This window comes from Martes martes (assembly GCF_963455335.1).
Source record: "Martes martes genome assembly, chromosome: 1".
Classification (NCBI taxonomy): domain Eukaryota; kingdom Metazoa; phylum Chordata; class Mammalia; order Carnivora; family Mustelidae; genus Martes; species Martes martes.
The window spans coordinates 167,367,248-167,392,631 of NC_137888.1; the positions used below are offsets into that span (position 1 = coordinate 167,367,248).

At 45.4% G+C, this 25,384-nt stretch overlaps 1 protein-coding gene across 3 annotated transcripts in view; it reads left to right on the plus strand.

Annotated features, from left to right (window-relative positions):
* SRGAP3 (SLIT-ROBO Rho GTPase activating protein 3) overlaps positions 1–25,384 on the plus strand; it is a gene marked incomplete at both ends in the record, with an annotated part of 247,518 nt that overhangs the window by 166,932 nt on the left and 55,202 nt on the right. For all 3 annotated transcript variants that reach the window (XM_080817981.1, XM_080817980.1, XM_080817982.1), the window contains 5 exons: positions 10,221–10,406; positions 15,371–15,499; positions 16,854–17,075; positions 18,390–18,491; positions 20,984–21,181. In XM_080817981.1, coding sequence (XP_080674107.1) covers positions 10,221–10,406; positions 15,371–15,499; positions 16,854–17,075; positions 18,390–18,491; positions 20,984–21,181 — 837 coding nt within the window. The remainder of the gene's footprint in view (positions 1–10,220; positions 10,407–15,370; positions 15,500–16,853; positions 17,076–18,389; positions 18,492–20,983; positions 21,182–25,384) is intronic.

Below are 25,384 nucleotides of genomic sequence, written 5' to 3' on the forward strand. Positions count from 1 at the left end.
GTACCTTGCTTGAAGGCCTTTGTAGCAGTTTTCAGCGGCTGCACCACAAACTGTGTCACAACTCAGTGACTTAAAACAAGCACCATTTCATTGGCTCATGACTTTGTAGGTTGGCAGTTCGGGCTGAGTTCAGGTAGGGCCACTGACGTGACTGTGGTTTTCTGGCCAATTAGAAAAAGAGCCCCAAGTGGGAAATGCCCAGCGTGCCAGCACCTTTCAAGCCTCTGCTTGTGTCCTACTTGCACATGGGCTATTGGCCAAGGCAAGTCACACGGCCAAGTCCATGGTGGAAGCGCGGAGAATAAACATCACCTCTTGATGGGAGTTCCATGCCAAGTGACAAAGCAGAGGGGCGTGCTTGCAGCGGGGGGAGCAGCCACCCAGCTGCTGAGGGCACCGTGGAGCCCAAATCCCATCCTGCGTTATTAGGGATTTCTTTTGAGCACTTTCTAGTTGCTAGGCCTGGTTACACAACTTCCCCTCCTCTCCCAGCCCTGGAGTCACGATCACTGGTGACTGAGGACAAATGATGTTGAGAAAAGATTATCCAGTAAGCCTCAGTTTTGTTCTGGTGGTGTTTTCTAGAGGAGGGGATGTGGTCAGGGGATACCACTGAGCACAGCGATGATACAGATACATGCTAAGCGCCATCTGTCACCCATTTTAGGGAAAAGGCTTGTTGCCATCTGAGACCAGGATGCAGAGGAGACTGCAAGGCTGGCCATTGTGTTCATTTGTTCTTTCATTTGTTCGTCTATTCATTCATTCATTCATTCATTCATTCACTTAAGATACCTTCCCTCTGTGTTCACCCCTTGAGGTGCCCTCCTTTTAAAATGTGCTAGCATGTGTGCAAACACGGGTGCATGTGTGAGCATGTGTGAGCATGTGTGTACAGCTCCCCCTCTCCAACCCCGCCTCACTCATTTTCCCCTGAACTCCCATCAGTCAGCCCGACACAAGATAGCCCTCCGTCATCATATGTCAGCCTGGGAGGAAAAAGGGGCAGTTGAGAGTGTGGGCCAATGTGCTAATCCTTCCAAGAGATGCAAAAGCAAAATAAACAGACAACCAAAAAACCCCACTCTGTTTTCATCATTTAGCTAAAAATATGTTCAGATTACCACTCATAGTCCTAGATCATGAAATGTATCGGTCGTGTTTTGAAGTGACAAATGCTGCAGCATCCCTCGGGTGGCCCTTCCTTTGTGCTCAGTCGCAGTGCTCCAGGCTTTCCCAGGCACGGCCACCTGCCTTACAGGCTCCCAGTGGCAGAAGGGGCCTCTGAGACTTGGCTCGGGGTGACATGGAGGGGGCCCGAGGGGTGTCCACACCCAGCCACAGCTGGTGACAGGTAGAAACTGATTGGTGTAACGAATGGACTCTATTTTCCACTTGCTCAGGCTTTGATTTGATTTTGCACTGCGCTCAGGGGCATGAAATCAACTGTGGGCCCTCAAGCAAATTTTTGGGAAGGGGTCTCCTTTCTGATGTCGACCCTCAGGGATGCAGGTGGTGGAGCGAGCCTGAGACTAGGAGCCCCGCCACGGGGGTTCTGTCTCCAGCTCCATCCCAGGCTCACCCCGAGTCTTTCTGGAGTGACGCCTCTTTGTCTGTCGCCATTCATGGTTCCATCAGGCCATTGGGTCTTCTCTCCTTTCTCTAATATTTTTCTTTACATTGACTCTCTTTAAAAAAATTCTCCCTGTCCTAACAAATTAAGGGGAAAGCCACCTTGTGCATTGGGAAGAGTACAGGTTTTAGAGTCAGCTGGTCCTGGGTTCAAGACCCTGTCCCTTGTCACACCCTCTGACTATGGGGATATTACCAGCTCATCTCTGGATCGTTCTGAGAAGAGTAAGTGGCAGAGAGCATAGCACGATGCCTGGCAAACACCAATGCTAAATCATTGTGTATTTTATGAAAGAATGGAGCATAAATATTTTTCCTATGCACTTGGGCATCTTTCCTCTCTCCTCCAACCTCCATTGCCACCACACAGGTCAGAACCCAGCGACTGTTTTGCCTGCAAAAGGGCCATCACCCGCTGACTGTTCTCCCATCCCCGAGACTTGCTCTCTATAATGCATACTCCACACTCCAGCCAGAGGCACTTTCCTTCTCAAAAAATTTAGAAATGGATAATACATGCACTTGGTAAAAAGCAGTGATTAAACAGTACAGAGTTACACAGAAGTAGGTCTCCTGTTGCCCGAGTGCCCCTTGCTCCATACCACCTCGGTTCCTGGTTTCTAGTTCAGCAGTACCTTCCCACAGAGATATCTGCTTCATCAACGGGGGTACACGGATGGGTGTGTCCTGCCCACCCCTGTTTTTATGCAGGTGGTAACAATGGGACCTAGAGTTCTGCATCTTGCTTTTGAAGATCTATTTTGGAGATTGGTTCATAGCCTAATAATTAGAGGCTCCCCTTTTATATGATGCTTCTCATGGGCTGGGCACTGAACTAAATGCTTTACATATCTTAATTCATTTCATCCTCACCATGACCCACTGAGGTGGCTGGTAGTATTACCAGCCCATTTTAGAGGTGAGGGATATGAGGCACAGAGAGGTCAGGTAGCCAGCTGAAGGTCACCTGGCTGGTGACAGAGTGACAGAGCCAGCTCTTAGTCTACTCCCCCAAGTTACTTATAGAAATACATTAAATTATTTCTATAAATATATGTAAGTCCTACATACATTTGTTTTGGAAGGATATGGTCTTTTACATTAATGGACGACAAACAGCTTGGTGAAAACAGAAGGGTTCCGGAAGTTAAATGAAGGTGCAACAGCATTCATTCTCTCTGGTGCTCACTCAGCAGCAGTAGAGGCATTAGACCTGTGAGCCCCAAACTGAATTTTCCCCGCTGACAGAACTGAAGAGAACTGGAAGGGTTACTAATACATCTGTAACACCTAAAAATAATCTTCCTGACACAGGTGGTTCCCATTTTGCACTTTGAGAAACACTGGCCCAGTGCAAGTTAGCTGGCCTCTGGTCCTTGATTTCGCCCATCTGTAGCACAAAGGCACGAGACTAGAGGAACTTTGAGGCTCTGCTCCAGCTTTTTTCTTCCTGTCATGTTACCCTCAGAGGGAGACGAGGGCATGCCTCCAGCTCAGAGTGAGGCAAGGTGCGCTCTGCCCAACCACCACAGCCTGCTGGCCTGGGTGTGGCCCAGGTTCCCTTAGGGATGGAAGTGGTCCTAGGAGCAGGGAGACGAGGTTTCCCTCCAGACAGCCTCCTCACCTCCCCCAGCTCTCCCTCCAAAACATTCCTTCACTCGCTCAGTTTGCATTTACTGATCCTCCACTGTGTCCGGATGACGGGACATGGCTACACCCTGTGTCAAGTGTCCTTGTGGGGATACGGACACAGTGGGAGGAAGGGTGGGGAGATGAAGTCCACCTGGGTATCAGGGAGGCCACAGAGAAGAGGTGGCATTTGATTTGGATCTGAAGGTCACTGGATTTACCCAGGGGCCATAGGGAGGCTGGGGGAAGCAGCCCTGAAGGCAGCAGCGAAGCAGGAAGCTGGGATATGGCGCCAGCAGCCCCCTGCTCAGGCGGTCAGTACTGTCTGTGTGTGAGTTGGGCACTGAGCTGGGCCGGTTGGGCCCAGGACCGAGGTGGGTAATGGGGAGGCTAGTGGAGACTCCTTCAACAGCGAGGGCCAGGAATCCATGCAGGCTGGCAGGAATGAAGAATCAGCGTATCGAATCTCAGAGGTTCACACACCTGTTTGGCTGTCTCCCCAGTATGGCGTGTATTCTGTGAGGCACACACACCCTGTTTCCACAGAGTCGTATTGCCAGCGCCTGGTGTTGGATCTAGCATATCACAAGCTGCTCAGTAGATAACCCAATGATCGAGGTGTAGCTCTTCTCCCCACACCTTCGGCAGCCTCACCAGATCAAAGGTTGGAGAGCACACCTCCTCCATTTTACCCTTATTCCCTCCCTCACTTTTCCTCCTTCCTTCCTCTGTCTCCCTGTCATCCTTCGCTCTTTCCTTCCATCAGTCCATCTGTTTGCTTTCCTCTGTGATGTCTTCATGATCAGGCAGGTTTCTCCCACGGGGTGACAAAGTCACTTTTTATCAGCTCGGGTGCCTCCTGGTGGAAAATTAATATACCCTTTCCAGCGTTTCCCTCAAAGCCCTGGACTGGCCTGGTTGGGATCATGGGCTCCAATCATTGTGGTCAGGTTAACATCATGTTTAGTCAGGCCTGGGTCTCATGCCCGCCTCTGGGATTGGAGGGAGGGGTCAGTCTCCCATGAGCCACCGGGACTAGAATGCTGGAGGGGAATTTTGGGGATTTCCTCAAAGAAAATTGGGAAGCTGTTCCAGAAAGAAGAGGACTGGATGATCCCAGGCAGAGAAAAACAACAGGTGTTCACCTAGGGGGAGTGTCTGGGGGAGAATATGGAGGTGACTCCTTTGGCTAGTACTCAAGCAAACACCTGATACACTTCTCCCTGTAAGCTGTTCTTCAAACCCGTTTGACTCCTGTGCTTTCTGGGCTTAGTGCTTACAGTGCTCCCTTTTTCTGGAATATTCTACCCCTGCCCCTGCCCTGTTCACACAGGTAACAGCTACTCTTCCTTCAAGGTTCAGTTTATTTATTTTTATTATTTTTTAAAGATTTTATTTATTAGAGAGCAAACATACGCAAGCAGACAGAGGGGCAGAGAGAGCGTGAGAAAAAGACTCCCTGCTGAGCAAAAAGCCCCACGTGGGGAGTGGGGCTCCAGCCCAGGACCCCGCGATCATGACCTGAGCCAAGGCAGATGCTCAATCAACTCAGCTACCCAGGTGCCCCTCTTCAAGTTTCACTCTAGATGACACTTCTTCTAGAAAGCCATCCTTTAGTATCCTATATTTCCCTTATCATAACGCTTGTTACACCATGTGATGATAGCTTGTAAACTTGTCCATGTCCCCTCTAGCGAGGGTATTCTGTGATGAATACACAGAAGACCCTGTCTGTCTTTAACACTATAGTATTTCCTAGTATAGTACCTGGCGCATAATGAGCTATTCAGTAAATATTGAACAAATATTTGAACAAATATTTGAATAATATTTGAACAAATATTTGGATAATGTTTGAACAAGTATTTGAACAAATAAATATTGATCAAAGATGTAGCTGTCTCCCTGCTTCCAAATGTATTCACCAGAGTCAAAGGCAGTAGAACCGTATCTGTCCCACTTTGTTCTCCCTCCTCTCTTTGCTCTGTTATTTGCATCCATCCATCCATCCACCCATCTGTTTACCCACTCACCCATGTGTCCATTCAACCATCTCCCTCTCTGTCCATCCTTCCATTGATCAGTCTTTCCACCTACACACCCAGCCAGCTGTCATTCATTCATGCGTGCAAATATGTATTGATACTTCCTGGGTACCACTCTCTGCTTTAGTACAGGGAATATGTTCATGAACTGGGTCCTGGCCCTCTGGACTTTGCACACCAGTTGCAGTGAAACAGTGTGTGGACATGCAAAAAGAGTAAAGAAGATGGCAATTATAAGTTCCAGAGAGAACGTAGGCCACACAGAGTATGGGTGGTCATACTGAAATTTGGGAACTCCCTTTTCCTTCCAGGATGTCTTTGGCATGCACTGGCCCAGAATTTCCCCCATACACAGCTCTTGGATGGCTCAGAGACAGCCCTATCTGTGGGGTAGAGGAACTGCACATGAACTTATTTGTTGAGGACCTATTGTCAAACAAGGAATTCTTATCTTGCCCCAGCGTGTTCCCCCCCCCTTTTTTTTTAAAGATTTTATTTATTTGACAGACAGAGATCACAAGTAGGCAGAGAGGCAGGCAGAGAGAGAGGAGAAAGCAGGCTCTCCATGGAGCGGAGAGCCCGATGCGGGGCTCGATCCCAGGACCCTGGGATCATGACCCGAGCCGAAAGCAGAGGCTTTAACCCACTGAGCCACCCAGGCACCCCCCCCCTTTTTTTGATGCTCTCAACTTCCATATTTCCTTTGGCTTCTTTTGCATTTAAATGAGGGTCTGAAGGACTATACGTATAATACTTGATTTCATGATTTGAGGATTTGGGAAGATGCAGAAAGCAAAGTGTATGCAGCAAAAGGCAGTGTGATTACTACAAACAGCAAGTGTCCACAGCTCAGAAGAAGTCCTAGCTATCTGGCTTGCTGTGTGACTTTGTGCAATTCACTTGCCATTTCTGAGCCCCAGTTTCTTTCAATGATGGGTTAATACACCAAGATGTCTGGAGAGCCTTTTGAGAATGTATGAAACTGATCTGTGTCCAAGAACAGTGGTCTCAATTTATATGTCCCTACAGGGTCCTTCTCACCCTGTGCTAGACTTTTTCCAGGGGGTCTCCTTGATAGGTTCTGGAGGGTTGGAATGTGAACAGCCCATTAAGCCAGGCATTAAGCCAGGTGGGTGTCTCTGAGGGGTTCTTCAGAGGTGCCAAGTTGAAGGCTGGGTCTCAGTGCCTTGGCCTCAGCTGAACTCTTGCATCCACCTCTGCTCCCTTCCCAGCCCCGACACTGCTGTCAGCCAGTCACTTTATAGTCACAACTTATGGAGCACCTTCCTATCCACCCCCATTCTGGTCTCCACCAGGCAGCACAGAGAGGATAAGCTGCTGCCACAGTCACCCAGCAAGTTTGGGGGGTAGGCTGAGTCTCAAAACCAAGTCTCTAGTCCCTGTGGGGGTAGAGAATCCCTTTGTTCCTATTTTGTGGTTTCTGCATCTGTAAAGCTGGGGTCACGTAGTGTCTACCTCCTAGGGTTTTTGTAAGAAATGAAAGAGTTAATATATGTATAGTGTTTAGAACAAGCCTGGGCATGTAGTAAGTGCTCAGTAAATGTTGGCTGTTATCACCATTATTGGTACCATACTGCCTCCCAGGGTTGGGGTAAGGGTTAATTGAAATGCTCCTTGGGGATAATAAAAGAGGTTTGCAAACTCTGAAGTAATTGATAAGTTTCAGTATTATTTAACACATCCTGGGCTGGTAATATTGAGAAGACTCTTCTAAACTATTGAGCTAAGGATCTTTCATGCTAAAGCCTGTGTTTCAGGTAATTAAATAAAGGAAACATCTAGAGGATTCTGGATATAGTTAGACTCATTTCTGAGAGGTCCCCGGGTAAACTCTTATGTGGCAGCTGTCAGATATAAATCACCCTGGGCAATCAAGTTCATTGTTATTTTTAGGATCAGGAATTACCAGTTGGATCACTGAGAGTTTAGCCCCGGGGTCCTCTGGCTATGGGACTTTTGCACCTCAGTTCAGAGAAATGTACTAGGAAGCTTGGTTTGTTGCAGAGCAGGAAGAGTACTCTGTGCTTCGAGTGGAAAACTAGGCAAAGGGAAATGTGGGAGGCTGAGAACACCCAGCTGGGATGCTGACCTTGAGTGAATAAATGGATGGATGCATGGATGATTGGACAGGAAGATCTAATTGCAAATAGAAATGCTCTCTCTTCCTCTGAACTGTTCAACACAGATGATAGATTAATGGTGAGATAAGCAGACTTCAGCAGCTGAAACAGAAAAAGTGGCTTTAGCAGGAATCATTGAACCCAGAAAGGGGTGAGTCCAGAAATGGACACTACCAGCAGCATGGTAGAGAAGCAGAGAAACCGGTAGTGCCTGTGAACGTGGAGGAAAGGAGAAAAGCGTGAGAACGGAAAGGCAGGGGCCTGAGAGACTTCGGCAGGCATTCCCAAGTCTTACCCGCGTGACATTGCAGGAGCGCTGGTATAAAGATGGTGGAAAACTGGCAATTGCTTTGGTTACCTGTAAGCCTGCAGTCATTCCTTTTGGCCACTAGATGTCGAGAATACATCGATCTGGCACACTCTGGTCCACTAAGTTTGGAAATAAACTTAGCGGAACTGGCCTAAGGAGTGGATGAAATCGCAGAGAATGGCATCTCTAGCGGCTTTATGGCAACTCAGAAAATCAGCCATGAGGGGAATGCAGAGAAGCGGTCTTCCACCAAGACCAATGAAGAAAAGTTGATTGCATTTTTTATTCTTTATTGTTTTGAAATTTGGGAAGGTTTTCAAGATGAAAGAGGAAGGGAGAAACATAGTATAGAATAACATTTTGCATATTAGCTAATGTTCTTTAGCATTCTTAAGCATTTTCTTGAAGTCAAGTGAGTAAATTCAAAGTTCTCAAACCCTCAGCCCAAATCAGGGGTGCTGATGGTGGTGGTGGTGGTGGTGGTGGTGGTGGCAGCTGATGTCTACACGTTTCCTACTATGTGGCAGATATTATTCTTAGCACTTTACCTAAGTGAACTCATTTAGTATTCATAACAAATCTATGAGATAGTTGCCTTGGTTATCCCCGTTTTACAGATGAGGAAGCAGAGGTCAGAGAGGTTCTGTGACTTGCTGAAGGTCACACAGCTGGTAAGTGGCACCATCAGGATTCAGCCCAGATGTTTGTACCAGAGTTCATACTCTACAATACCTACCACGTTCTACAACAGATGCTCCCCTATTAACTTCTGGCCTATTTTCTATGCAACAGATCGATGCAGTGATTTCATGGTAAGAGTTACAGAATAATTCTTCACTGTAATAAACTGACTTCACAGCTCATGAATGAATGAGGTTCATGAGAATGAATAAAGTTATAATGCTGGCCAGGAATTCATTCCAAGTTCCTTGACTTAAAGGGCCCTATTAGACAGGAGTGTATCCCAGGCCCACGTGGAAGCCTCTGCTCTTTTCGCTGCAGTAATTATCCAAACAACAGAAGAGAACAAACAAGGTTCAAAAGCCATGGAATCCAGAAATTTCGTGTGTTTCTTAGCACAGGAGGATGCTCATAAACTTGATATTGCATAGGAAAGGTTGGGGACTGGGAGATAGAGTCCTATTAGTATAGGACTGCCTGGCTTGCTCTAAGGCTGCGCAAACTGTTCATACCTGCTGAGAAAATGGTATTGAATTGCGGAAACAGTATGATATGGTAGAAAGAGTGGTGGATTAAAAGTCAGAGACCAGATTTTTAATTTGGCTAAATATACTCTTCCTATATGAGCCTCCATTCCACTCCTAGGTATTTACCTGAGAGAAATGAAAACATACATCCACACAAAGAATTATACATGAACATTTTTAGCAGCTTTATTCATGATAGACCAAAACTGTGAACAACCCAAGTAACTATTAATGTATGAATAAATACACAAATAGTGATATAGATATACAATGCTATATTCAGTAATAAAAAACTGATATGACATGGGAGAAAAATTATGCTGAATGAAAGAGGGCAGACCCCACAGAAATTATATGCTTTGGTTCCATGTATATGAAGTTTTAGAACACACAAAACTCAACTGCAGCGACAGAAAGCAAATCAGTGATTGTCTGGGCTGGGGGAAGGGGTAGGGATCTTTGTGGTGTAGTTAAAGTGTTCTGTAGCTTGATTGTGGTATTGCCCCCTCTGATGCAAAGTTTGGAGATTACACTGATGGTATTGTACAATCGTGGATAAACCACTTAGCCCTTCTAGGCCTCGGTTTCCCTATTTATAAAATTTGGTGGTTGGATTAGATAACGTTTAGAATTTCTTCTGTCTCAAAAACTCCCTTGTTATAACAATATCCGACTTTTACTATGGGAGGAGAAGAGAAAAGTGTGGTTTGCTTTGTGGGAATTCACTGTATAGCCAAGGATGAGTTTATTTCAGAAAGCGTAGAATAGCAATTAGTATTTCCAGTAATACTCCTTTTGGGGACAGAGCCATTTGCAGGCCAATAAGGAAACAGCTGAGAAAATGATTTGCGTCGTCCCTTGGAAGTTCCATGAATATTGGAGGAGGGGGCTTCCCAGTGACCCTGGGGGGAGGAGGAGAGGGACAAAAGTCATGGCTGGCAGGGCCAAACAGGGCGGCTGAGGGAGGGCCAAGTATGTCCTATCATCTCTGAGACCCCCCAATGCATGGAAGCTTTTAAATTTACTCATCCATTCCTGGCATTCAGTGAGGACTTCATGCTGTTGCTGAAGATGATAACGGCAGTGAGGCTGCTCTTGATGGTCTGCAGAGCTTGTGTGCAAGTAAAGCACAGTGGGGAGCTCAGAGTATGTGGTGGGAGGAGGGCAGGATACAGAGCCTGAAGGGGGCTGGGAGCACCGGGGCCGCATGCCAGGCTGTGCAGGCTGCTGATTTTCTGCCCGTGTGTGTCCCCAGGTCATGAAAACCTACCACATGTACCATGCGGAGAGCATCAGTGCAGAAAGCAAGCTGAAAGAGGCCGAGAAGCAGGAGGAGAAGCAGTTCAACAAGTCGGGAGACCTCAGCATGAACCTGCTCCGGCATGAGGACCGGCCCCAGCGCCGCAGCTCTGTGAAGAAGATCGAGAAGATGAAGGAGAAGGTGAGTGAGGGCCTCAGAGAAATTGAGGGCGGGGCAGGAAGCAGGCGCGTACTCCCTGCTGACAGCCTTGGCTTTCCCCCTCTGCACCCTGAGGGGTGTGGGATAGAAGCAGGGTGCCAGCACGTGCGCTCTTGGAGGTCAGTGTCATGGAGGAGGCAGGGCTGGCCAGGCCTCACTGGCACTTATTAGGCCTGGCCTCATGCCAGGATCAGCAGGCAGAGAACGCTCAGCTGACAAGAGAGCTGAACTGTGACAAGACTCACGCCCAGCAAGCATGTTCTCGGACGGGCAGAAATCACCAGGCATTTGGAGGGGCGGGACCTTGCTCAGGAGGCCGTTTTGGTGGCTGGAGAGCTAGTTGGGACAGGGCAGGTCCCAATAGGAGGAAAACAGCACTGGGCTACCAACCAGCACCTGGGAGCCCAAGGAAGAACCCATCCAAAATGCTGCTGGCAAGCCCAAGACGGGAGATTTAGAATCACTGTGTCTTGGTGCTGGACACGTGCTTTAGTAGGGCGCAGTGAAATGAGTGCTCATTTTGGAATCACACAGTCGGAGTTTTCAAAGTGCCATATTTACAGTACTTCTCTGAACCTCGGTTTTAAAATCTGACGGTGACGGCAAATGACTCTTCTCTCTCAGGTCAACTCTGATCGAAGGGTAGTAGCCGCCCAGAGCTCTGTGTTGAAGACTGTGAAGCCCCCTCGGGGCATTAGTTAAAAACAGTGCTGTGATCAGTATGTCTGCAATGGCCAGGGAATTTAGAGGGGTGGTGCACATGCTTTTGTTATCCTAGACTAGGTTACTTCTAAGGTTTCTTTCTGTGTAAAAGCCATGATTTTCTTGTTGAGTTCTCTGCATTTATTCATTCCATGCGATCAGTACACATTTTTTTGAGCTCATTCTATGTGCCAGACATTGCACCAGATATTTATTTGGGCTTTTCTGCATCTCATTCTATGATTACATGGTCCTGCAGCTCTTAAAAATGATAGATTGAGTGGAAAAGAAATTCACTGGGGCCTAGCTGAGCTGGAAAAGTAACCATAAGCAAATAAAATAAGGTTCCAGGGTAATTTCCAAAGGCAAAGAAAAGTAGGTTCCCCAATAATTAGACAGAGACCCATTTAAAAAATGGGTAAAGGGTGGCTCAGTCCTTTGGCTCAGGTTGTGATCCTAGGATCCTGGGATCGAGTCCCACATCGGCCTCCTCACTCAGCTTGAAGCCTGCTTCTCCCTCTCCCACTCCTCCTGCCTGTGTTCCCTCTCTTGCTATCTCTCCCTCTGTCAAATAAATAAATAAAATCTTTTTAAACAATAGGTAAAGGATTTGAATAGACCTTTCTCTGAAGAACTTGCATGAGTGGCCAAGGAGCACATGAAAAGATGCTCAGCATTATTAGTCATTAAGGAAATACAAATGCAAACCCCAGTGACATACTATTTCATACCCACTAGGCTGGCTAAAATAAAAACAGGTGACAGTCACAAGTGGTAGTGAGGTGGTAGAGGAATTGGCACTCTTATACATTGCTGGAGGGAACATAAAATGGTTCAGCCACTTTGGAAAACAATTTGTCAGTTCCTCAAAATGTTAAACATGAAATTATCCTGTGACTCAACAATTCTCATAGGTATCCACCCAGAGAAATGAAAACATACTTCCACACAGAAGCCTGCACAGGAATGTTCCTAGCAGCATTATTCATAATAGCCAAAAGGGAGAAACAATCCAGATGTTAGTCTGGATGAGTGCAATGTGGTTTAGCCATACTGTGGAATATTATCCAGCCAAGAAGAGGAGTGAAGTGCTGATACAGACTACAACACAATGTACCTTGAAAACAATATGCTAAGTGAAAGAAACCAGTCATAATATTGTATGAGTCTCTTTATATGAAATGTCCAGAATAGACAAATACATAGAGACAGAAAGTAGATTATTTGTTGCCAGGAGCTGGGACAGAGGAGAATGAAGAGTGACTGCTAATGGGTAGAGGGTTTCTTTTTGAGTTGATGGAAGTATTCTAAATTTAGATAGTGGTGATTGTTATACAAACCTGTGGATATACGGTAAACAGATAAATAAATAAATAAATAAAATAAAAATAAGACAGGCAGGCAGGGAATTACAGAACTACAACATGGGAGATAAATAGAGGGGAAGAGAGACCATTGACTGGGAGGTCTGGAGACTTAAGTTTAGTTCAGAGTTATTGCTAATTAGCCATTTAGTTTCTGGACAAGCCCCTTTTTTTTAAGAAGTCTCCACACCCAACATGGGGCTTAAACTTATGACCCTGATATTAAGAGTCCCACAATCTACTAACCAAGCAAGCCAGGTGCCCCTCAGCTACTTCTTTTTGGTTTTCATTTTCTCTTCTGTGAAATGGGTGAATTAAACTGAGATACCTTTAATATCCTATTTTTTTAAATTTTATTTTATTTTTTCAGTGTTCCAAGATTCATTGTTCCATGCAATATGTGCCCTCCATAATAGCCACCACCAGGCTCACCTAACTCCCCACCCCTTTCCCCTCCAGAACACTTAGTTTGTCCTAGGTATAAAATTTTATGAGTTGATGAAGGGCTGGAAGTGGTCTGGGGGCCATTATAGCCCCCTGCGAATGGGTGAGGAGTATCAAAACTCTCTGTGAGGGGGTGGGTGCATGGCTGGTATAGGATTGGTAACTACCGGAATAAGTCTGTTTCCCAGAAAGGTGGACCCTGGGGAAAGGTCAGAGGAGATCTCTGAAGAGAATTCAAAGGTTGACATAGAAACATCTCTATTGAATAGCTAGGAGAACTAGATCTGGAATAAAAAAGGTGTGTTTTTTTTTAAAGATTTTAAATTGTTAAAAATTTTAGTTCCAGTATAGTTAATATTTGGTATATTAGTATCAGTTGTGCAATATAATGAATCAATAATTCTGTACATTACTCAGTGCTCATCATGATTCGTGTACTCTTAATCCCCCTCACCTATGTTACCCATCCCCAACCCACCTCCTTTCTGGTAATGACCCCTTTGTTTGCTATAGAATTGTCATTTTTTTGTTTGTCTCTTTTTGTTTGTTTTATTTCTTAAATTCTTTATATGACTGAAATAATATGGTATTTGTCTTCCTCTGACTTTTTCACTTATTATACCCTCTAGATCCATTCATGTTGTTGCAAGTGGTACGATTTCATTTTTTTATAGCTGAATAATACTCTATTGTGTGTGTGTGTGCGCGCGCGCGTGTGTGTTGTATGTGTTGTGTGTGTGTTATATCTTCTTTATCCATTCATCCATCAATGGACACTTGGGCCATTTCCATAGTTTTGCTTGGAATAAGGAAGGTTTAAGAGTGCCTATGTGAAGAGGGAAAATCCTGTTTCTTTAAGGAGAGCTGTTTTCCTCCCTAGAATGGGACTCATCACCTGCAAGGGACAAGTAGACAGCTCTCCAGCCCACTTTCTCATGACCTCTACCTGCCCAGTCTGGTCCAGGACAGAAGCAGCTGCTCAGGGAAGCCATCCAGCTCCTGGCTAAGACTGGCACCTCTAACTGCCCACTCTGCCTCTCCCATCATTCATGTCCAGAGAGCCAGAGAAAAGTGCTTAATGCTTACTTTGTGCAGAGAGTTCTGGGTGCTACAGGCCCAGTGATGAATAGGGCAGATCAGGTCCCTGACTTTACAGAACTTACTTTCCAGTGGTGGACACCAAAAACCAGCAAGTCAACAAAGAGGTAAAAAAATAAAATTTCAGGTGATGAAAAATGCTTATAAAGAAAAATAGAACAACCAAGAAATCCTTCAGCAGGTGAATGGATAAGTAAACCATGGTACATCCAGACAATGGAATGTTAGTGCTACAAAGAAATGAGCAAGCAAGCCCTGAGAAGACATGCAGGAAGCTTAAATGCATATTACTAAGTGAAAGAAGCCAGTCTGAAAAGGCCACTTACTGTATGATTCCAACCAAGATGACCTTCTGGAAAAGGCAAAACTATGGAGACGGGAAAAAGATCAGTGGTTGCCAGGGGTTAGGTGGCAGGGAGGAATGGAGTGATGGAGCACAGAGTATATTTGTAGGGCGGGGAAACTACCCTGTCTGATATTATAATGATGGATAAGTAAGTATATCATTATACATTTGCCTAAACCCATAGAATGTAAAACACCAAGAGTGAGCCCTAATGTAAACTATGGACTCTGGGTGACTATGATGTGTCACTGTAGGTTTATCAGTTGTAACACATGTACCCTCTGGTGGGGGATATTGATAACAGGGGAAGCTATGCATGTGTGGGGACGGGGGAGTGGATAGATAGGAAACCTCTGTATCTTGCTGTCAAATTTGCTGTGAACCTGAAACTGTTCTAAAAATTTAGTCTTTAAAAAAGTAAATTAAGGGACGCCTGGGTGGCTCAGTGGGTTAAGGTCTCTGCCTTCAGCTCAGGTCGTGATCCCAGGGTTCTGGGATTGAGCCCCGCATCGGGCTCTCTGCTCGGCAGGGAGCCTGCTTCCTCCTCTCTCTCTGCCTGCCTCTCTGCCTACTTGTGACCTCTGTCTGTCAAATAAATAAATAAAATCTTAAAAAAAAAGTAAATTAAAATAAGAATAATCACTAAAAATTGAACAAGACTAAATAAATGAAAAAAATAGAGCAGGGCAAGGGAACACAGGGGAGAGGCGCTGCGGTTGCTGAAGACTCGCTTCCAGACAAGAGGCCACTCTGACCACATGACCTTGGGCAAGGACCTGAAGGATGTGAAGAAGCAGGCCACATAGGGACTTGGAAGGATGGTTTGCCACGCAGAGGGAATGAGTCTGAAGGCCTGGAGGCATAAGTGAACTTGGCCTCGTAAGGGAAGGGCAGAGGAAGCTGGGCAATGCGGAACCTGAAGGAAGAGCGTTCGAGAGAGGGATGACAGCCAGGTCAGTGCCTCAGCTCTCACCTCTACTCTCTTCTTCCAGAGGCAGGCAAAGTATTCTGAGAACAAGCTGAAATGCACAAAGGCCCGGAATGACTACTTGCTGAATCTGGCAGCCACCAATGCAGCCATTAGCAAATACTACATCCACGATGTCTCCGACCTAATTGACGTGAGCACCTGGGAAGTCTGGGATGAAACAGGGCCCCACACCTGGGCTGGCCCTTGTCTGAAGCTGATGTGCCTGTCCCTTGAGCCCTGATGGCGGGGCAGGGTAATGGGCCTTTGGTGCCTGGGAGATGAGGGTCACCTCATGGATTCTACACTTGTGGGTGGGAGTGGACCTCTGACAGCCCCTACGTGGTTGGGTCAGGCAAGCATGTCTTCCACCTGTACTTTCCAAGTACCCTCCTCTGCACTAGGCCCTTTGCTGGATTTGGGAATACAGGGGTGATCATACACAGTTCATGCCCTGGATGGTTTCTCAGGATGATATAGATGTTTATATGTTTAGGGGATGTTATTGTGGGAGAAATCAGGCAGGTTTAGCAAAAGAAGAATGGAACACTGACTCCTCTGAGTAGCAGCTGTATAGCTTACGCTGGAGGGGGGCTCCTGGGCTTGGAGAAAGAGCACCATGAGTGACATCATCATGGAGAGCTTCCATATCATCTGTGTTGGGGCAGGGACTCCTTCTTGTGGCCTGCCCATCCCATGTGGACAGGGATCTGGCCTGCAGATGCTCAGGAAATGTTCCAGACTGGTAGATGGATCCTTTTCCTCTGGCTCTGCCATGACCTGTCAGGGAGTCAGAGGGCCACCGATTTTCCGTGACTGCAGAAGGGACGCATTGCCCCCATCCCCAAGAGAGGTTGCTGTCAGCCCTGTCCATGCCTTCCCATGCCTGAGGCCAGACCCTTCCTCTTTCTCACAACTTTTCACTCTTTCCAGTCCTCTCCTTTCTTCGGTTACCACATTTTTTCTTGAGCACCTACTAGCCCTAGGTCTTGAGCCACTGCAATGGACAAGAACCTGTGGGTTTGCTCTCATGGAGCTCCTCATGCCTAACCCTGACACATTTATAGGCAACTGCAAAGCCAAGTGGCAGGTTTTCCAGTGAAGGAGGTGGAGGGAGACGTGGACCCCAGAGGAGGGACACCTGACAAACTTGAGTGGGGAGAACATCAGGGAGACTTCCTAGAGGGAGTGACCTCTAAATGAAACCCTATCCCAGGCAGAGGGAATACACGTGTGAAGGCCTAGAGAAGAGAAAGAACGTGATGAATTTGAGGGAGCTAAGAGAAGTTCTGCTATTGCCCGAATCACAATCCCCAGCTCCCTCTGAAGGCTTTGGGGTGATTTGTGCAGTAGGATTCCAGAGTGCGCAGGGACCTCCAGGATGAAAGATTTGACTGTGGAATGGGAGGTCATCTTAAGTCACTGTGATGGGAAAGGGAATGCTGGTGGCCCCCACCTCTGTGTGACAGCCCTTACCTGCACCCTTCTGCTGTGTGCCTCTCTCCAAGTGCTGTGATCTGGGCTTTCATGCCAGCCTGGCCCGTACCTTCCGGACCTACCTCTCAGCTGAGTACAACCTGGAGACCTCTCGCCACGAGGGGTTGGATGTCATTGAGAATGCGGTGGACAACCTGGATTCCCGAAGTGACAAGCACACCGTCATGGACATGTGCAATCAGGTCTTCTGTCCCCCACTCAAGTTTGAGTTCCAGCCCCACATGGGGGATGAGGTAGGTTTCTCGCAGGAGCCCATGCTGGAGGCTGCTTCCGCCTCTTCTTCCAGGTGCTCCTAGGACATTGGTGGGAGGGGAACGCCAGCCCCCCTTTCACACGCAGGACACTTCTCTCAGAGACCTGAGATCAAGTTCTTGGTCCAGGGGCTGCCCAGCTGAGGCGTTTACCATGAATATCCTAACTTTGCTGGCTGAAGTATCTCGCGTGCAGAATTGCAGGACCTTCACTCTCCCCTCAGACCCTTCCCAGTTACGTGTGGACCCCAGGGGAGTTCTGCATCGCCACACAGGCATCTCCCCATCTTCCCTCAGGTGACCTCGGATCACGGGAGGCTGGGCCTCACCTCAGTCACTCTGGCCGGCAGGCTTGCCAGGGTGCTGCTTGTCCTCCAGTCCGGGAGGCGGGCCACCCGCTGCGCCCCCGTCCGTGCTTGTGCCTCTCAGCTCCTTGCCGTGTTCTGGAATAGATAAACAAGTACCTGGGGAAGGCACCTGTTACTGGCCGCAGAGCGGAGCAGCACGCTGCTTCCTCCAATTGCACAAAGTCCCTTATGCAAAAAGCTCCTTGAACTGTTCCTTTTCATCCCTCCCCATTTCTTCATTTGCAAAAGAGTGGCCTTCTGTGGAGTCTCCCCATAGCCTCTGGCCCATCCCTCAGCCATTGTGTCCAGCCCTTTGGCTCATCACCTGGACCTGAACATTTTGGCTTCAGTGTTAAATTAATGGTAAATGACTAGTTAGTGGTGTATGACTAGTCAGTCACCGAGCCCTACTCTCCCTTATGCTCTCACCTGAGTCACACCAGGTAGCCCAGCCCACAGGGTGGGAGCAGAGCCCTGAGTGGAGTGGGTGTGGGGAAAACAGTATTCCCTTCCACCGTCCCCTCCCACGCCCCCTGAGAGTGCTCCTGCCTCCCTGAAGCTGGGCGAGAGGAGCAGCTCCACTGATTGTTTCCACTCATGCTTCTTCTCACTGGTGTCTGTCAGGCCATGGCTTTCTTACCACAAATCCCTTGAAATGAACTAGTCTCCCTTAATGAGATTACATGAGAGCTCTTAATAAACCCTCAAGGTTTGCGCACATCTAGAAGACCGTGACCGAGAGGCCACAACTTGCAATGCCAAAGGGTGGCCTTCGGAGGAGGAAGAGCCCCAGTTCCCATCTGGTGTTGCCAGGGGCGGGCTCTGCACTTCACCTTTCCCAGCCTGTCTCCTCGGCCTTTGGTAGGGACATCAGTGGTGGCCCCGGCCGTGGCTCCACACAGGTGATGAGAGCCCCGGGCGACCATAGGCGGTGGCTGTCCTTTCACAGGTGTGCCAGGTCAGCGCTCAGCAGCCCGTCCAGACGGAATTGCTCATGCGGTACCACCAGCTGCAGTCCAGACTGGCCACTCTCAAGATAGAGAATGAGGAGGTGAGTGGGCCCCAACGCATGCAAGGGATTTCCTGACCAAGGCCCAGCTTGTGCTGGAACTCTGGCCATGGAACGCACAAGAAAAGAGGGTTCATCTGGAAGATGGATTATTACACGACAGGGCAGGGGGGTGCCTGAGTGGCTCAGTGGGTTAAGCATTCGATTCTTGATTACAGCTCAGGTTGTGATCTCGTGGATTGTGAAATGGAGCCCCACATCGGGCTCCATGCTGGGCATGGACCTTCCTTAAGATTCTCTCCCCTCTTTCCCTCAGCTCCTCCCCCACTGTCATTCTATCTGCTGCTCTTTCTAAAGTAAATAAATCGTAAAAAAAAAAAAAAAAAAGATGGATTATTATAAAGATGGATTATTATATGACCATTATAGCTGGGCATACCAAGAATCTTTAATGGCATGGGGGGATGCCCATCAGATGTTAAAGAAAAACAAACAGGAAGTAGAACTCTGTGTTCAGTATTATCCTAAGGATGGTAAACTAGTGTAGGCACCCATTTGTCGGTGTTTATTCACAAGAAAAAAGCCCGGAAGGAAATACATTGAAATGTTTATTGTGGTTATATCTGGGTAGAAGAATTACAGGTGATTTCTGTTTTCTTCTTATGCTTTTCTCTAGTATCTGCATTGAGTTTGTGTTATTTTTATCATCAAAGATAGTTACAGGTATTCTAAATAACACAATGAAATTAGCCAGGGCACACTAAATGTGTCATGGACACTGAGCCCCAAGGAACTTCTGTCTTACCATGGCCAGCCCACCTCCCATAGAGCTGGTGACACGGGATCACCACCAGCAGCATACAAATGGAAATACCAGCTGTGGTGGTCCTGTTTTGATGTGGACTGAGGAGGCCAGGTGGGCAACATCCTATTCCAGCCTGGATGTCTCTATGTGGGGAAGATGTCAACCAACCAACCAACCAAGGAAACCCCTTGGAGAAAGGACACCAGGATGCGGGGAATGTCACCTAAAATCCTGGGCAGGTTTATCACTGAGGAGAGCAATCACAGCTGGAGATGGGCAGTCATGGTCCCTGTCTTCACGTCTCAAGGGGGCTGTCCTGGACAGAGAGGGCTGGTTTGCTCAGTGTCTCCACAAAGGACAGAGCTAGGACAGACACAAGACAGATTGTCACTCAGGATTACACAAATCAAAACTGCCCCTGGTGGGGAGGTTATACAGAAACAAATTATATATTTATGTTGCACACCTGAGGAGAGAAAGGAGATGAAGAAAGTGTTTTCTTTCTTTCTTTGTGTTCTACATCCTCCCCTGAAGCATTTTCAGTTGTTTATATGGAACAGTGTATACATAGCAGTGTTGATGGGGTTTCAATAGGAAATCAGGGCCGCAGAGAGAATGAAGCAAATGTTCCTCGGTATGGGCCATTTATAGCTATGGAAATGCTTAATTTTGTACCTGAACTTCTGTTAGACTATCTTAGAAAGAACTGATCCGTTCATTTATGTATTCCACAAGTATTCATTTAACCGAGTGAATATTTATTCAATATTTACTCAAGTATTTATTAAGCACATACTATGCTCTAACCACTGTGCTCAATGCAGAGTAAAGTGAGTGAAACAAGACACCATAGTACCTCCTCTCATGGGGATTATATTCAAGATAGATAAACATGAAAGCAAACCGACAAATGAATGAGTATGCAAACTATCAAACAGTGATGTGCACTAAATCAGGAATAGTAGCCAGGGGGCTCTGATGTCACCAGGAGGTGACATTTAGTTGAGATCTGTGTGACAAGAAAGACTTCGGGTGACAACAATTTAACAATGAATGTAGATGCAGTTTCCCCCGTGACTGTTTTCGGAGTGACCCTCCATCAAAGTATAGGACACAAGTCAGTGAAGGGATGTTTCGAGGTCAGGGCTCCTGTGCTCCGCTCCTGTAGCCTTCCATGGGTCCCACTTGGCTCCAGGAGAGAAGCTGGAGTCCTGCAGGACTGGCTCAGCATGTGTCTTCCTTGAGTTTTCTTTTCTCAGTCAACCTTTTGGTAAGTCAGGGGAGGATAGCCAGAGAGTCCGTTCACTGAGGATGGCCCTCACCCTATCTAGACATTGTCTCCTCTTCTCTCTGGATGAGCACTGAGAGTATTTCTAATGTAATCCCTCATCAACAGACCTGTCTCCCATAGAAGGAGCTAGTTTGGGGCCATATAATCAGGAAAAGAGAAACATACTTAGAAACCCAGATTCCTTGTTCGTCAGAATAACCTCCAAGGTTCTCCTCAGCAGAAGCAATCAACGAAATGACTTCAGATCGGGCAATGTGGGTTGTCACCCCAGCCAGCTCACTGGCCTCACTTTCCACCTCAGTATAATAGGAATGATCATCTTTGTCCTGCCCACCTCCTATAGGCTTTACATGGAAGAAATAAAGTGTGGAAAAGGACTTTGAGGTGTCAAAGGTGTTCCGAGGTAGAAGGGTTTTTTGACGTGCTGTGTTTCTCCAGGTTAGGAAAACCCTGGATGCCACCATGCAGACCTTACAGGACATGCTAACTGTGGAGGACTTTGATGTCTCCGATGCCTTCCAGCATAGTCGATCTACAGAGTCTGTGAAGTCAGCTGCCTCCGAGACCTACATGAGCAAGATCAACATCGCCAAAAGGAGAGCCAACCAGCAGGAAACAGAAATGTTTTATTTCACAGTAAGTGGCAGCTTGGACCCAGAGCCCACTGTCTGCTGACCTGTTGGCAGTGACTTTTGGGGAGCAGCCCAAGCTAGTGGGAGCCAGCAACACCACGTGAGTCAGTTAGAGCTAAAATTTTCCCAACATGCTTCCCAAATTAAGTTGCCTTGCTTGGTTTTTTAAAATGTAAAAAAGTGAATTACTAGTGGGGAGCATCAGCATTGATCTTGGATTAATGTATTTTGCAACTAACCTAGGAAAAAACCAGAGAGTTGTGTTGGGTAAGGTATGAGGGAAATGGCAGATGGAGCCTGGGGCAAGGCCCAGGTAACAACCGTAAGGTTTAGTGTATGCTTATCATGTTAAGGGGTCTTAAATTTGGGTGTGGCCCTTGGAAACCACGCCATGGGGGATCTGTGCTGGTGAGTTGTAGGCACTTTGTGTAAAATCCCAGATCACTTACATGCCATTTGGTTGGAACAAGGAAGAACAAGGATAAGGGGCATTGGGGCTTTAGTTCGACATGTGTTTAGTGAACATAGAATTTGGGGATTGTAAGGGACCTGAAATGTTCTGTCTGATGCTTGATCTCATTCGATCATACCCCTCCCAAGAAGTCATCCCGTCTCTGCTTGAATAGCCCCAAGATTAAAAGTTCCCTCCTTCCCCAAATAGCCCTTTTGTTTTGGCCTATGGCTGGCTGTAGATAATATAATGTCTTCCCTTATCTCTGTTATCTTCAAAAATCTGCTTCACTAGGATTTCTGGTCATTGATCTTGATCCTGTTCTCTGGGGCAACCTGGAGAGACTAATTCCATAAGACAGTTTCCGGCTTGCTTGTAGGGGGCTGGGTTTTCATGTCTCCAGGCTAACCATACCTGGTTTTGTAAATCTTGCCTCATTAGCTTTCATTTTGAGTGGCCTCAGTGCCCTAGACTGTTTCCTGAATACGTTCTTTTGGTCAATGCCTGTTCTGAAGTCAGCAGTGGTCTGACCAGCACAGAATAGAGTTAAACTTCCACCTCCTTCTTTTCATATGTCCTAAGGTCATATTCTTTTTGTTTTGTTTTTATTTTTATTTAAAAATTTCTATTTCCAATATAGTTAACATACAGTGTTGTATTAGTTTCAGGTGCACAATATAGTGCTTCAGCAATTCTATACATTACTCAGCGCTTATCAGTTTAAGTGTGCTCTTCATCCCCTTTATCTGTTTCACCCGTCCCTCCTGCCACCTCCCCTCTAGTGACCATCTGTTTGTTCTCTGTAGTTAAGGGTCTGGTTTTTTACTTGTCTCTTTTTTTCCCTTTATTCATTTGTTTTGTTTCTTCAATTCCACATATGAGTGCAATCATGGCATTTGTCTTTCTCTGGCTGATTTATTTTACTTACCATTATACTCTTTAGAGCCATCCATGTTATTGCAAATGGCAAGATTTCATTCTTTTTTTTTAATGGCTGAGTAATATTCTGTTGCGTGTGTGTGTATGCACGTGCGTGTATACATATATACGTGTGTGTATATATACATATACATGTATATGTGTACATATGTATATATATACCATATCTTCTTTATCCATTTATCATCAGTGGACACTTGGGCTGCTTCCATAATTTAGCTATTGTAAATAATGCTGCAGTAAACATAGGAGCGCATATCTCTTTTCAAATTAGTGTTTTTGTATTTTTTTGTGTAATACTCAGTAGTGGAACTACTGGATCACATGGTTGTTCTAGTTTTAATTTTTTGAGGAACCTCCATAAAATTCCACAATGGCTGCACCAGTTTACATTCCCACCATCAATGCATGAGGGTTTTTTTTTTTTTTTTTCACATCCTTGCCAACACTTGTTTCTTGTGTTTTTTATTTTAGCCATTCTGACAGGTGTGAGGTGATACCTCATTGTAGTTTTGATTTGCAATTCCCCTTAGATGAGTAATATTGAGCATCTTTTCATGTGTCTGTCGGCCATCTGGATGCCTTCTTTGGAGAAATGTCTGCTCACGTCTTCTGTTCATTTTTTAATTGGACTATTTGTTTGTTGACATTGAGTTGTAGCTCTTTATATACTTTGGATACTGACCTTTTATCAGATATGTCATTTGCAAATACCCTCTCCCGTTCACTATGTTGCTTTTCCTTTTTTTTTTTTTTTTTAAAGGAATTGTTTCCTTTGCTGTGCAGAAGCTTTTCATTTTGATGTAGTCAGCAATAGTTTATTGTTGCTTTTGTTTTCCTCGTCTTAGGAGACACACCAAGAAAAATGTTGCTACAGCTGATGTTGGAGATATTACTGCCTGTGCTCTCTTCTAGGATTTTTATAGTTTCAAGTCTTATATTTAGGTCCTTAATTCATTTTGAGTTTATTTTTGTGCATGGTGTGAGAAAGTGATCCAGTTTCATTCTTTTGCATGTGGCTGTCCAGTTTTTCCAGCACCATTTTGTTGAAGAGACTGTCTTTTTCGCACTGCATTTTGTCTCCTCTATTGTAGATTAATTGACCATAAATTGTGGGTTTATTGCTGGGCTCTCTATTATGTTCCATTGCTCTATATGTCTGTTTTGGTGCCAGTACCATACAATTTTGATTACTATATCTTTGTGGTATATCTCAAAATCTGGGGTTTTGATATCTTCAGTTTTGTTCTTTTTTTTCAAGATTACTTTGGCAAATTATTTGGTGCCTTTCATGGTTCCATACAAATCTTAAGATTATTTGTTTCAGTCATGTGAAAAATATTGTTGGTACTTTGATAAATCTGTAGATTGCTTTGAATAGTGTGGACATTTTAACAATATTAATTCTTCCAACCTATGAGCATGGAATATCTTTCCTTTGTTCGTATTGTCTTCAGTTCTTTCATCAGTGTTTTATAGTTTTCAGAGCATAGGTCTTTCACTTCCTTGGTTAAATTTATTCCTAAGTATTTTATTTTTGGTGCAATTGTAAATGGGACTGTGTTCTTAATTTTTTCCCTGCTACTTCATTATTAGTGTATAGCAATGCAACAGATTTCTGTATATTGATTTTGTATCCTGTGACCTAACTGATTGCATTTATCAGTTCTAGTAGTTTTTTGGTGGAGGCTTTAGGGTTTTCTAAATACAATATTATGTCATCCATAGATAGTGAAAGTTTTATTTCTTCCTTACCAGTTGGATGCCTTTTCTTTCTTTTTGTTGTCTAATTGCTGAGGCTAGGACTTTCAGTACTGTGTTGGATGAAAGTGGTGAGAGTGGACATCCTGGTCTTATTCCTGATGTTATGGGAAAAGCTGTTTTTTACTGTTGAGTATAATATTAACTATGGGTTTTTCATATATGGCCTTCAGTATGTTGAGGTATATTCCCTTTAAACCTGCTTTGATGTGGGTTTTGATCATGATTAGATATTATACTTTTGTCAATTGCTTTTTCTGCATCTATGTTTTTATCCTTTCTCCTGTTGATGTGATGTATCATGTTGATTGATTTGTGACTATTGAACCACCCTTGCAGCCTAGAAATAAATCCTACTTGATTGTGGTGAGTGATTTTTTTCAATGAATGGTTGGATTTCACATCTCTGTTCATCATTGATATTGGCTTGTAGTTCTCCTTTTTGTAGTGTCTTTATCTGAATTTGGTATCAGGGTAATGGTGGCTTCATAGAATGAATCTGAAAGCTTTCCTTCCTCTTCTACTTTTTGGGATAGTTTTAGAAGAATAGGTATTAACTCTTCTTTAAATGTTTGGTAGAATTCACCTGTAAAGCCATCTGCTCCTGGACTTCTGTTAGTTGGGAGTTTTTTTGATTGATTCAGTTTCATTGCTGGTGATCAGTCTGTTCAAATTTTCTCTTTCTGATTCAGTTTTGGGAGGTTATATACTTCTAGGAATTTATCCATATCATCTAGCTTGTTCAGTTTGTTGGCATGTAGTTTTTCATAATATTCTCTTATAAGTAAGATTATGTATATGTTATATATATGATTTTAAATACACATATATGTATTTAAAATATATATTTTTTAAAGTTAAATATCAGTTAAATCTTTATTCCCTACATATTGCCAATAAACCAGGCTACCTTCCTCCTAAAGGTGTTGTCTTGGGTAGGTCTTCTGTTTGGTACCAATTAGATACCCTCTTGATGAATTTAGTTCATGGCTCCAGACTATCAAGATCTTTTCCACTTGTTCAATATATGTGCTGTGTCTGCAGAGTCCATGGGTG